This window comes from Rutidosis leptorrhynchoides, chromosome 4 (genome assembly GCF_046630445.1).
Source record: "Rutidosis leptorrhynchoides isolate AG116_Rl617_1_P2 chromosome 4, CSIRO_AGI_Rlap_v1, whole genome shotgun sequence".
Taxonomy (NCBI): Eukaryota; Viridiplantae; Streptophyta; class Magnoliopsida; order Asterales; family Asteraceae; genus Rutidosis; species Rutidosis leptorrhynchoides.
The window spans coordinates 548,046,941-548,062,079 of record NC_092336.1 but is presented as its reverse complement, the minus strand read 5'-3'; the positions used below and the strand labels follow the sequence as shown (position 1 = coordinate 548,062,079).

The 15,139-nt window shown below is 33.5% G+C and overlaps 1 protein-coding gene across 2 annotated transcripts; it reads left to right on the top strand.

Moving 5' to 3' along the window:
* Positions 1-6,953: 6,953 nt before the first annotated feature.
* On the top strand, positions 6,954-10,660 carry LOC139845184 (F-actin-capping protein subunit alpha-like). 2 transcript variants are annotated; one of them, XM_071835424.1, is made up of 10 exons: positions 6,954-7,234; positions 7,321-7,436; positions 7,942-8,031; positions 8,827-8,891; positions 9,077-9,238; positions 9,425-9,503; positions 9,584-9,661; positions 9,873-9,947; positions 10,044-10,079; positions 10,295-10,657. In XM_071835424.1, exons 1-10 carry the CDS (start codon positions 7,111-7,113, stop codon positions 10,400-10,402), a joined length of 933 nt encoding a protein of 310 aa, XP_071691525.1. In that variant the 5' UTR covers positions 6,954-7,110; the 3' UTR covers positions 10,403-10,657. The 2 variants fall into 2 exon arrangements, with proteins under 2 accessions (XP_071691525.1, XP_071691526.1); XM_071835425.1 differs by lacking the exon at positions 9,873-9,947 and having other exon boundaries at positions 10,295-10,660.
* The last annotated feature ends 4,479 nt before the right edge of the window (positions 10,661-15,139 follow it).

Below are 15,139 nucleotides of genomic sequence, written 5' to 3'. Positions count from 1 at the left end.
TCGAATAGCACTTTGGAGTGTTTCTGGTTTGGATGACGTTACATTACCTTGGATTTCTTTCGAAAGTCCCCACACATACCTTTCGATCTTCTTTGTTCAGTAGTAACTAACTTCGGACACAATAGGGCAAGTTCTAGGAATCGTTTTGTATATCCTGTAATGTCATTCCCCTGAATTTTCAAATTCCACAATTCCATTTCTAGTTTCTGAATTTCGTTTCTTGGACAATACTCACTGATCATTGCTTGTTTGAATTCTTCCCATGGCATTGCATACGACGTGTCCATTCCTGTAGGCTGAGCATAATTGTTCCACCATGTCAGGGCACCATCTTGAAGAGTACAAGTAGCAAACTTTACTCTATCCGTATTTGCACAGTTGCTTATTCGAAAGACTGACTCGAGCCTCTCAAACCACCTCATCAAACCAACCGGTCCTTCTATTCCAGTGAAAGTTTGAGGTTTGCAGTTGGAGAACTCTTTGTAGGTACATCTTTGTGGAACATTATTTCCACTTGAACCTCCAGCTTGACTCGCATTAGCTTGCACTCTCCGTGCCTCAGCAGCGGCTAAAGCTTCATTAACCCTTTGACTAATCATCTCGTCAACTTGAGCGTCAGTAAAAGTCCTTCGTGTTTGCATTATCCTTCATGATAATCAAAAAGAGACATCAATTACTTAGAGTAATATATACAAAATAAATAGTAGTGATTGTACATAATGGCACAATTAAGGAAATGAACTAAACTTCATAATAATAAAAGCCTTTTCCATTAGCATTTTATAATTACAAAACTTGGGTAATATCTACCCATTACAGTTCACTTAGATAATTTGCTAGTACAAGTTAAGTCACTACTACTATTCCTATATATATCCGATTAGGTGATAGATAGTCAAAATATACTAATGTCATAGAACACTAGTAGGGATCACCACAATCTCCCAAAGCAATCTAAGATCTCCATTGGCGATCTTGAGCGAACATTTGCAAGTCTGCTAAACGCATCGCCTCCATAGCACCCAACCTCGAATCAAAATCAATCATGTTACGCTCCATCCTATCAATATTACCCGCATATCGCTCCATACTATCAACACTATCTGCATGTCGCTCCATCCACTGCTTATTGAGCTCTACCCTAGCATAAAGGTCATCATAGTCATCCTTAAGAACCTTAATAGAAGCCTCTAATGCCTATTGCTTATCGAAATCATATAACGCATAAACAGATTCAAAAACCCTAGAGATACGGTTATCAAGATGGCGAATTCGGGAAATAACGGTAAAAAGAGTGTCCCTAACAGTTTGGCCAGTCAAGACATCAACACCTCCTCGGGATGGTGGAACGTGCACCTCATGATAAGGTGTACCTTCTTCATGTACCCAAGAGGAAATCATGGTTCTAACCCAACCCCAACGTCTCCAAAATGACTGGTAAACATTCGCGTCTTCGTCGGAGCTATCATCACTAGTTGAGCTTGAGTTCACTATCGGGTCTGGATAGTAGTTGGAAGACATAGAGCTTTGTGAGGCGGCCATCTTAAGTCATCACACAAAAACATACAAGTTAACATGTAGAAGTTTCGATAAGCAAAATGACAACAAAAGACTAAAATACGTGAAAGACGAAAATGACTCCGTTATAGACCTGACTCACTAATGCATCCTAGAATCTTAGACACACTAATGCAGTCCTGGTTCCCTATAACGTGGGCTCTGATACCATGTCTGTCACGACCCCATTTCGATCCCGAAATGTGACGTGATAGGTGTCCCAGTTATAGTTAACGATTTCTAAAGACGACAGCGGAAACGTTTTTATTTCAACACACAAGTACAAGTTTTGAGTTACATGTCGGGACTTAAAAGTAAAGTACAACAATTACAACCATAACATAACAAAGTACAACACTTAAACATAGTGCATGATGATTTTATTTTTAAAACGACGTCCCGACATCCTGACGACATCCCAAAAGCCAACCTGAATGTATGCGGACTCCTGCTTAAGGACCTGAGAAAACACATGCTTAAAAATGTCAACAATAATGTTGGTGAGATCATAGGTTTAATGTATATAAATGTATGGACCATAAGATTTTCAAGTATAAACGGTTGTAAATATATTCTAAATAAACATGAGCTCCCGATACCGAACTTAACAATCAAGAACCCGAAATCATGTAGTCTCACTTAGCTAGAGCTACAAAGTCGAAGGTTATGCATTCGCTAGCCTGAAGACTATGCCGGATGTGAGGAGTCACCCTCAAATAGATCTATCCACATTATTCGCGTTTACCATAAACAAGTAATTAACGATATCAGAATCGGGGTTTAAGCTAAGTCACAAACTCAACACAATAGAATATAGTTTTAAGCACTTATGTCCATAATGTAAAACATAAAAGAAGTATGTTTCTCATCCCAAAATAGTAAGTTTGCTAAAAGCAAGTAAAATGGGACTATGATACTCACAGGTGATGTTATGCGGTATAAAGCTTGGATTTGTGGTTTAAGTACTTTGATGTACTTCGAGCTCGGGACCTAAATACATAAGTTAAGGTCAGAGGTGTGTTATTACTAATATTAGTAATACTAATGATTTGATTTATGTTCAAATGTAACATAGTGTACTCGGCTTTTAAAAGACGGTTTCTCGGTTTACAAGTTAAGGTTTCTATGTGGACTGATTTTACAAGTACTTTTAGAAGTTGATTTCTTATTTAAAAAGTAGTGATATAAGGTAATTCTTATTTTATATGTGAAGGTATATGTGTTGGAGGTCTAAAAATATAAGATTTGTAATTTATATCATAAAAATGAATTTTATAGAATTATTTTACTACAAGTGGACTGTTTTGACTAGTTTAAAGTTTAATATCACAAAAAATAGTAAATTACTTTATTTAGACTTATCCTTTTGAAGTCTTACTCCAATATAGTTATATTTTAGTTCAAAAATTCGTTTTGCTCAAAAAACATAAGTTGTGTACGTTTTCTTTATATTCTAAGTGGTGACAGTTTCAACAAGTTTAAAACCCATTATTTAAATGTACAAGACCATATCCTAATCATTTCTTAAGCTTTTTATATGATTCCAAAGCCTAACATGTTCTATTTTTAGTCTATTTTATAATGAAAATCTCCTAAGTTTTCATATCTAAACGTTGGTACCTCATTTTTGGTGATACATGTGTGTTGGACAGATTCTGTCCAAATCAGTACCCATAAAAAGTAAAAATACAAAAGAAATACTTAAACTACTTTATAAATCATGGGATTTTTACAGAAGGTCTAGGACTCATAAAAGTTTTAGAATATAAAAAATTCCAGTAGCAAAAGTGAGTGTAAGTATTTTCTAAAAATTCCACCAAATGAAGACTGATTTGGTTTCTTTGTAAGTTAAGAACTAACTAGTAATCTTAATACATTTTAGCTATACCCCTTTTCATTTTAAGTTTATTTTAGGTCGTTAAACATATGAAAAACATATTTTTAGTTACTTATGATCAAGATTAGAGTTAGACATGTAATCATCATTGAGTGTTTTTAACACTCTAGATTAAGCTTTTACACCCATTTCTCTTGAAAGTAACTTGGTAAGAAATAAAAGAAGTGTTCTTGGTAATTATACCTTGAGTAATGATGATGTATGAGTTGATGAAGATGAACAAAGAAGAAAGAAATGGCTGTAACTTAGAGAGGATTTAGTGAATGATTAAGATTAGTAAGTGAGTTCAAGAGTTACCAATTTGATCTTATGAGAATGATGATGATGGCATGTAACATGGAGAAGAAAAAGAGGTTAAATGACTAAGCACACTTACTAGCTAATCATGCATGGAAGTGATATGTGTATGTAATGTGGCATAAGGAGAAGAAAAGAGAAGATGACTAATCAATCTTTACTTAGTTAATTATGCATGGAAATGACAAGTGTTTGTTATATTTGCATGTAATTAGTGCTAATTAAGTAATGTTAATTACATGTAGTCTTTTGGTTAATCTTAGATTAGTTTTAAGTTTAGATGTAAGTATATAATTAGGTGTTATAATCTTGAGTAAGACTTAGTTAATGACTAATGTTGTAGTATTTTACTAACTAGGTGGATTAAGGATGATTACTTAATCAATAATACTTGATCATGTTATATACTTAATTTCACAAGTATACAAGTGTGTAGTTTTTTTCAAGTCTTAGGATTTATGGTGGTAAACTAGGGTTTCTAGGAATTGTGTATATGTATAACAATCCCCGATCAATCAAGACTTAAATGTAAGACCAGGGTTATACAAACCCTAAAATAAATCAAGACGTATTTTATTAAATATACTAGTCAAGAAAAAAAAAATTCTAATTTTGAAAGGTTAGATTAAATAACCTAGTAGAAAAAGTTAGGGTTATGACATTAGCTATACAGGGTTGAGGTTGATTCCAAAAATATATATACTTTGAATTGTGATCTAGCCTGAGACGTGTATACACTAGGTCGTGGATTGATTCAAGATAATATATATCAATTTATTTCTGTACATCTAACTATGGACAACTAGTTGTAGGTTACTAACGAGGACAGCTGACTTAATAAACTTAAAACATCAAAATGTATTAAAAATGTTGTAAATATATTTTGAACATACTTTGATATATATATGTATATATTTGTTATAGGTTCGTGAATCGACCAGTGGCCAAGTCTTACTTCCCGACGAAGTAAAAATCTGTGAAAGTGAGTTATAGTCCCACTTTTAAAATCTAATATTTTGGGATGAGAATACATGCAGTTTTATAAATGTTTTACGAAATAGACACAAGTAATTTAAACTACATTATATGGGTGAATGATCGAAGCCGAATATGAGCCTTTTGCTTGGTAGCCTAAGAATTAGTAAACCGATCTACTAATTGACGCGAATCCTAAAGATAGATCTATTGGGCCTAACGAACCCCATCCAAAGTACCGGATGCTTTAGTACTTCGAATTCGTTTTTATCATGTCCGAAGGATTTCCCGGAATGATAGGGGATATTCTTATATGCATCTTGTTAATGTCGGTTACCAGGTGTTCACCATATGAATGATTTTTATCTCTATGTATGGGATGTATATTGAAATATGAAATCTTGTGGTCTATTATTATGATTTGATAATATATAGGTTAAACCTATAACTCACCAACATTTTTGTTGACGTTTTAAACATGTTTATTCTCAGGTGATTATTAAGAGCTTCCGCTGTTGCATACTAAAATAAGGACAATATTTGGAGTCCATGCTTGTATGATATTATGTAAAAACTGCATTCAAGAAACTTATTTTTGATGTAATATATTCTTATTGTAAATCATTATGTAATGGTTGTGTGTAAACGGTATATTTTAGATTATCATTATTTGATAATCTACGTAATGTTTTTTAAACCTTTATAGATAAAATAAAGGTTATGGTTGTTTTAAAAATGAATGCAGTCTTTGAAAAACGTCTCATATAGAAGTCAAAACCTCGCGACGAAATCAATTAATATGGAACGTTTATAATCAATATGAACGGGACATTTCACATGCCCCGTATGGGATTGGTGCGGGTTTCCTCCTGGGCACGCAGTTGGGAGGCGGGTATAACTGTGTAGAAGATGAACGTGTGGGTGGATAAATTCCCCAGGGTGATCCTAACAGCTGTAAAAAAAACACATAACGCTACGTTATATATGAATACTCAAGCCAAAATACCCCGCCGCAACGCGCAGCCCGGTCCGGTACTAGTTAAACTTAAAAACGTTACATTGATCTAAAAAATATAATTCATAATAAATAAACTAAATTTTTTTAAAAAGACTAAAATTCACAAAAATAACATTTATTCTCGAGTAGACCACGAATGCTCAACCATATTAAATCCAAATCATTCGTGCAATTCCCGATCAGGTAGTTTATTATTTCTTCGATCATAAGTTGAACACCCAAGTACATTGCATATTTGAACCAGTTAACACATTTCCTCATTCTACGTTATGTTATAAATGTTGTCTTCAACAATTATGTTGTGCAATATGATGCACGTATACATGAGTCGTCTCATATATTCACCTCGTGAGCCATTTTCGGTGTTGAAGAATATGCCTTCGACCTTGTAGAAATCCGATAGTCCTCTCGACATCCTTTTGAGCACCGACTTGTCTATATAGAAAGTAAATACGCTTTGGATCAACTACATTTGTATACGCCTTAATGAATGCCGACCACATTGGGTAATTCCCGTCAGTTAAATAGTGGATTTAAGTCGCTGTTTGTGCCCATTATACCAAAGTAAGCATGCCAAATTCAATTATCATACGAGACAACTACATCAAGCATTGGGTAGCCGTGATCACCTCGAGTAAAATGACATTTCCACCCTTGTTGGGCATTCTGCCCATTCCCTTGTGCATACAATCATTGTTACCTAGCATTCCGGGAAATTCTAATCGGAATCTTCAATTTTCTCTAATACAACGAGCGTCATAAATGGATATTCCTCGTCAGAAGAAAAAAGGTGACGGAATTTTTTTTTTTACATAAATATGGAAGAAATCTATAAAAAAAAATAAAATTGAGTGTCCGATGTTTTTGTATAAAAATAATGTGTATTTATATTTATAAAGTCACAAAGGAGAAAAAACATAAATAAAAATGCTATAATCAAGTAGCCAACTGATATATTATTTAAATTTTAGCATTCAAAACGCCTGGATTTTCAATGTCAGATTCGCGAAACTGGAAAATCGATGTTGGTGCGGTGTTGAATTGATGATCGATTCCGGCATAGATTTTGGAAAACGCCGAAATAGACCTACGATACATTGTGCTTTAATATAAAAAAATATATTCAAATTCAAATATTATAATTTAAAAAATTTCATAAATAAAAAAATGCTTTACCACCAAAATAACGATGTCGTTTTGGGTTACATCAATAATTCCATATTTTTGTGTGTTACCAAACAAACAGACTCCTCCCTGCATCCGTTCCCAATTTCAAATCCCGTCCATTTCATTTCAATTCCGATCAAATTTTACACAAAAACTCAATATATCTGTATATAATTATCTATAATATCCAACTTCATCTATGTCAGATACAGAAGAAGAGATTCATGAAGAAGAAATAGTTGTTTCCGATGATCAGAAAATCGACATCGCCAAATGGTTTCTTCTAAATTCTCCACCTGGTGAAATCCAATACGTTGCTAATGGTTCGCATCATTTTAATTTTAATTTCAATTTTAATTATTAATTTACTTTTTATTTATTAATTCTGTTTCTGACATGAATTTCACAGACCTGAGATCGGTATTGAACGATGATAACGTGTATCAATTAGCTGCATCACAAGCATTTCCTGTTTACAACAAATCGCATATCGTTTGTCTCCAGTTCCCTAATCGAAGCGGTGATGTAAGCTTCTTCTGTAATTCATTGTTGATTATATATGAATTTTTGAGTTTTGAGTTAGAATTTAGATTTAGGGTTTGTATTTCATTTGATCTGTTAGTTTATAGGTCATTAACGGTACTCTGATATGCTCAGTAAAGTCATTATATGTGGTTCCTTTTACTGTTTAAGAACACTGCAAAGTCTAGTTGATAATTCTGTTTTCATTGGTATTACGTTTTCGATTTCCACAATATTGTGCAATATTGCTCAAGTAAATATGTGTGCATTTGTGATTGGGTAACTTCCCATATTAGTCGATAAATTTTTGTAAAGAAATTAAGAAACAAAAGTTTATTTGATGCTATTAAAAGGTAGATGTATTTAGTGCAATAGTGCGTGAGAAATGTGGTAGATGCATCAGGAAGTTTACAATCTTTAAATCCCACTTTATTTTTTATTTTATTTTTATTATTTAATGTTTTTTATTTTTATTTTTTTTTCTTCGTATTTGTGGTTATTTCTTCAGGTACTGATATCATCATTCAGTGAGATTAGTGAGGATGAATATCTTGATCCGAGGACGGCACAAGTAGCAAAGGTTGATCATGTTAGACAAGTAAGACTTTTAAGCGAGTGATCGGTCTCTATAGCATTTTTATGAACATATATGTGAGTAAAGTTTAATTATATTATTTCAAGCTACATTGCTAAAGCATTTTTTGAATATTAGAGCTAACAGACCATTATTGGCCATGCCATTAATAACTAGAAAATATGTGTCTCATATCTTGTATTCTGTCATTTGTTTCCTTTTACGACTAGATGCCTCTGTTTGGTGTCATGTTATATATTAGGTACTATGATTTTATCATGGGTTTATGATATTGTAGGTTCTGAACTTAACATGTGGGTAATAAAGACTGTAGATGAACATAAGTTTTAGTTTTGAATATTATTATTTCAACACGAAGCAACAAAATTTTGAAGCGCAAAGTTCCTACCTTCAACATGATACTTTGCATAATAGATGAATAGTTCAATACTCATCATCACATTAAATATATAAAAGTCTTGACTAATTCACAATAATTGTGACCAAACCCTTTAATTAATGAGTTGGTCACATTGGTTAATGTATACACTTAGCCTTAAGGTTTAAAGACATGTTGGTAAAATATAAGTATTGACTTTAATCATAATCTCTAATTTTTAAAAGACCCTTGTAGGTGTCAGTAAGTTATACCCAAAGCGCTAGCTATTGAATACTGAATGTGTAGTGCTATGTTATTTTTCTATCAGTTTGAGCTCAGTCATTGCTAGGATAATAAATAAGAGAAATAATCTATTTGCCCACTTCTGTTATCGGTACTTTATTTAATTGAAATTTATAAGGTATGTTAAATTTGTTCAGATTTGTACACAAATGAGACCAGCTAGAGATGATGAGCTTCCATCCCACTATGTGGAAGAGTATCGGTAATCTTATTGTCTCGATATTGATTAATCTTCAACTACATTCGTATCATGAGATATTGTTTTATAATCACTTGCTGCAAATTTGACACTTATTAGTTGTTCTACACATTTTGTGATGATAATCAGTAGAAAGAAAAAAAATAATCAGCACTTATTCATATAGTTAATTCATTGGGATGTTTCAGATGTGCTCTGGATGCTGAAATTTCTAAGTATGTTGGAGAGGCTTATTCAAAAGGTGTCTTTTCAGTTTACTGTACAAATGGAAAAGAAGTTGAAGAACCTGGGCTGGATTTTGAGCTTGTTGTTGTGATTACAGCCACTCGACATAGCCCAAAAAACTTTTGGTAGTCAACTTGGTTTAATTGTTTCCCTTTACCTTTATATCTCATAATTTAATTGTATACTTTTTGCCCCATATACTTTTCATGTAAATGTTTGACATGGTATCAATACATTACAACATCATGTTTCCTTCAAACTGATGTTTTTATTTGATATCTACTTACCTCTTGAATTTTGACACTTGTTAGTAATGGAAGTTGGGTCTCAATATGGAACATTGAGTTCAAGGATGAACTACAAACTGTGGAAATCAGAGGAAAAATGCAGGTACAGACCATGACTTATTGATCACTTTTGTAGCGGGTCTATTATATAAAAATCACACATACTTAATATTAAACATTCAGGTGGGTGCTCACTATTTTGAAGAAGGGAATGTTCAGCTAGATGCAAAGCATGAATGCAGGGATTCAACTATGTTTCAGGTTACATACCTAACTCATCTAAATTTACATATTATGTATGTATATCACTATATCACAGCTAAACATTTAGTCATGAAAAGTAGACTTCGGTTAGACCCAGGCCGGTTCATAAATTAAAATATGATCTTGGGTTTGGTAATATAGTTTATATGTGTCCGATGAAAACTTTTCATACAAGTATATATGACTGATCTTTATTACTTACTCCCAGTCACCAGATGATTCTGCTGTTTCATTGATGGAAATTATACGCCACCATGAATCAGAATACCTGACATCACTGCAGGTTCTTTTTTTGTTGTTTCTTTTTTCTGTTTTGCATCGAGTCTTTACGTTTTAATGAAGAGTATTCGCTAAATTGCTAGTGTTTGCACAATGACAGGCATCTTATTCCAATTTGCCAGATTCTACATTCAAGGTACATCTCTTTTTCCTTTTTTTACTTTGGGCAAAATAAAGAGTATATATTCAATGGGGTCTTAACCTGTTTTGACCTATATCTAACCCGCCTATTTTGTCACATCTAAACCACGCTATTGAGCTTCAAAGTTTATTTTAATTTGTGATTGAAAATAATTAAGTACATGTAAAACTTGGGGGCTGTTATAACATGATTGTAAGTTTTGAATGCAGGAGCTGCGAAGGAAGCTTCCTGTTACTCGTACATTGTTTCCATGGCACAATACCATGCAATTTAGCCTCACAAGGGATCTCACGAAAGAACTTGGGATTGGGAAGTAGGACATGTGTAAAGGAAATGTTTTTTTAGACTTTAAATGATCAGGGCCGTCCTTGAGGTTGTGCGAGTGATGCGATTACAAGTTTGTTACCATTAGTTAATGCTAGTATATTCATGCCAGAATTTTTTTATCTCCTTCAACGTCTGTATTTAGACGAAATTATTGGTTGTGCACTAACACTTTAATATTACCTTAATTCATCATATTCGACATACGTGTGTAACTCTCTTTATTTAACACTCAATTTCCAGGCGATTACAAATTTGTTACCATTAGTTAATGCTAGTATATTCATGCCAGAATTTTTTTATCTCCTTCAACGTCTGTATTTAGACGAAATTATTGGTTGTGCACTAACACTTTAATATTACCTTAATTCATCATATTCGACATACGTGTGTAACTCTCTTTATTTAACACTCAATTTCCAGATTAAAGAGGTTAAATCTGAAGAGTTGATCTTCAACTGTGATACTTATCTTGTACTTATTACTTATCTAGATGGAAAGAAGAAGAAAAATACTGAACACTTATAGGAGAATTTAATGAATTGCTTTGCACTAAATCAACATATTAACTTTGTACAACTGTTAACCTTCTCTCTAAAATACGCTCCTCCTCTCTAAAAAAAAAAAAGACCCTAATTTGTTGCAGCTGCCACTACCCTATTTTTTCATCTTCTTCTCCGTTCATCCACGTCCATCATCTTGAAGCTTGCATAGTAGCTGCTTCTCCGACCACCGGCATCTCGCCGGTGGTTCGGCTCTACCAGCTTTTTGTTTGAATAAAGTTCAATCGTCTCTTTCCTCCTCTAGCGACGTGAGGTCCAATCGGATTCTCCGGTCACAGTTCTGACGAACAGGCGACGATCCCGGGTAATTTCAGTACGGGATCTGTTTGTGCGATGCGGTTTGGGGTTGTTTGCTTTGGTTCTTCCGATCCGCTTGTTGGGGTCAGGTAACTCTTGATGTTTCTTTGTTCTCGCTACCACTTTGCCGGATTAGGTGTTCTTGATGGGTGTAGGCGACGAGCTCCGACGGAGCTCTATACCTGTTTTGGTCGGGTTTCAGTGGTAGGCCTTAGATCTGTTGAGATGATGGTTGTAGTGGTTTGTGTTTGTTGAAACCCGTTGATTCTAGTTGTCTGGCGGCTGTTGGTGGCTATCTACGACGGTTGGCGACTGCTGGCGGCCTAGGTTGGTTGCTAGCGGTCGCTGGTGGTCCCTGGTGGCTGTAGGCGGCTGCACTTGGTGGTTAGTAGTTGCTACTAGGGCTGTTGGTAACTTTCTGGTAGTTATCTAGTGACCTAAAGATTGCTTGGTGGTTGTTTGGTGGCCGTTAGTAGCTGCCGATAGCTGATGTGGCTATTTGGTACTGATGAAGCTGTTGGCGGCTGCTAGTGGTAGCTGACAGCCTACAGTGGTTTTGGTGGTGGCTGGTTACCGCTAATTGGCGGCTGGAGTTTGCGGGTTTGTAATGTCCTTATAAAATTTGGTGGAAATGGTCCGGTTCCTCTACGCTTTGATTCTGCTTTGGGTTCTGTTCGGGTCGTGCTCGTTTGGTCGTTCATTCCATTTTTTCCGTTGTCGAGTGTTTAGTGGGCTTGGTGTTGTTGCTGGCGTTGTTGACTTTGTTAACTTCAGTAAATAGGCCTCGGGTTAGGTGTTCTTGGTTGCTTGGTGATTGGTTTGAATTTGCGGTCTAAGGAGTGATATTGCGGGGTTGAATACGGCGTCGGGGTTATGTTTTTGTTTTAGGCTTAGGTTTGGTGGTTTGTTGGTATGTTTCCCCATTTGTCATTTCAATTGTGCTCGCTCGGTCTTTCAATGTTATCGTTCATAGTGTTTATAACGAACTGAGTGAGAGTCAATGAGTTTTGATCGTCTGTAACCAATACTTCCACTACAAATCGTCATGATCTGCTCAATGTTGTACCACCGATGCCTTTGTTCTATATATATATATGTATATATATATATATATATATATATATATATATATATATATATATATATATATATATATATATATATATATAGTGGTAGGATCAAGAGGGAAGTAACCATTCGGGGGGAAGCGGGGGGAAGCAAAAACTTTTTTTTTTCGTTTTTTTTAAAAAACTTTGTTCACGAACATTATAGATGAGATGAAAATATGAACATTTAGTAGAGACACTTTGTGATAAATATTTTTATTTTGGCGGGAAAACGCTCAAAGAAGTAATATATAACAATTATCGTGTTTTTCGAGCGTATTTTGAGGTTTTAGCTATTGGGGTTTAGATATTAGGGTTTAGATATTAGGTTTTAGATATTAGGGTTTAGATATTAGGGTTTAGAAATTTAGGGTTTAGGGTTTAGATTTAGGGTTTAGATTTAGGATTTAGATTGAGTTCTTAACACGAACGGTTTAGAGTTTAGGGTTTAGGGTTTAGGGTTTGGTGTTTTGGGTTTATGGAATAAACCCAAAACACCAAACCCTAAACACTAAACCCTAAACACTAAACCCTAAACCCTAAACTCTAAATCGGGCTAAATTTTACTTCACAAAACATGAAAAAAAAAAAAAAAAAAAACGTTCACATTCTTCAAGAACAATATTATCTTGAATGTTATTTTTGTCGATCGTTTTCCCGCTTAAATAATAACATTCATCACGAAGTGTCTCTTCTAAATGTTCATATTTTCGTGTGATCTTGATGCCGGAAAAAAAAATTTCAAAAAAACGAAAAAAATAAAAATAAATTTGCTTCCCCCCGCTTCCCCCCGATTGGTTACTTCCCCATTGATCCTGCCCATATATATATATATATATATATATATATATATATATATATATATATATATATATATATATATATATATTTTAGCAAAAAAAACATATTAACTTTGTTTTAATTACTTTAATTACATCTGGATTCTAATTTTAATATGTATAAATTCAAGGTATCAAAATTATAATCTATAGTTTCTATTAAAATGCTATAATGATGATGTCATTATTAGAGTAATTTTTTTGTTAATAAAAAATCAAAAAGAAAAAGAAAAAAATCTAAGCCTTTAAGGTGATGTCATTAATCTAATTAATGACTAATTAAATTGAATCTACGTATTTATTTATTTCATGTTTTTGAGAAAAAATTCACTCTCATTAATTATTAATTATTATTTTATTATTATTCAAATTCAAATATGAGTTCTTTTACAAGATTAATTATGTTATATATGTATGCGAAATACACGTCTCAATAAAAAGGTTCTATGTAGGTTTTTATGACAAGGAAAATAGTATTTGTGATGAAAATTGGAAGATGATAGTGAGAAAATATACAGTATGTAGTTTATTTATTCCGACCAAATTAAGTACATCAATGTGTCTGTAAAAACAACGAGAAGTTTCTTAGTCGGAATCCTCGATTATTAATTATTAATCATTATTATATTATTATTCAAATTCAAATATGAGTTCTCTTTACTAGATTAATTATGTTATATATGTATGCAAAATACACGTCTCAATAAAAGATTCTGTGTAGGCTTTTATGACAACGAAAATAGTAAATGTGATGAAAATTGAAAGATGATGGTGAGAGAATATATGTAGTTCATTTATTCTGACCATATTAAGTACATCAATGTGTCTGTAAAAACAACAAGAAGTTACTTAGTCGGAATCCTTCGGGTCATTAAACTAAATGACTTTAGCGTTTAAATTCACTTAATATCTAAAATATATTATTAAATTGTTTCGTTTAAACAAACACGTGGTTCCACGGGTCATTTCACTAGTTAGTCAATAAAAATTTTAACCCATTCAAAGAAAAATAAAATAAAAAACTACTCCATATTCAATATAGTATACAAATTATTTCAGGTTCTACAATATTATACGGGAATAGTTCAACATCAAATTACAAATGTTGCAATTATAATTACTAAAGCCAATTAGTTAACTAGTTATAAATGCAGTTTTTAACGGCGGTTAGGAGTCACTGACGGAGGTCCGAACGTGATGTCAGAACCCACTCATCAGATCATTTCTTGGGACGAACCATTACAGTATTACCCCCCAGAAGGATACCCCGACGGCAAATTCAATCGGGCATCGTGTGTGGTAAAATATTTTTTGGGTGAGGCTCGAACGTAAGATGTCTGAGACCTCCGAGACCAATGAAATAGGTGGGTAACCTCAAGAAAAATATTTTGCAATGAAATAGGTGGCTAACCTCAAGAAAAATATTTTGCAGCTCATAGGGATCGAACTCAGACCTCCCTTATGAAAAGTCAGGTCATCACTAATACACCAACACCTTAACATTACTAGTTATAAATACATTAGTATTGGTTAATCTAATAAAATAGTTCTCATTAGAGATGATACTGAACCAATGAGTCATTGGTCTGACGGTATTCAGGTGCTAACTTTGGAGTTATGGGTTCAAGTCCCCTCATGAACATTATGTATATATTCGTGTAAATAATCATGTTAGGTGTATGCGTGCATTTGTCTTTAAAGAAAAATTAAATATGACACTTAAAATTACATTGTATTCTAGATTCCTTTATAAAAATGGGAGGTTAATTTATTAGATAGTTGAGTTAAATAAAAAATGATAAGAATGAGAGAAATAATACTATTGTGTTTACATCAAAACTTTGTTTTTAATCAAATTTATAAAATTAAATATCTCGTAAAAACTATGTTAGATACATATTCAAAATCATCGTCCTTTTATCTTT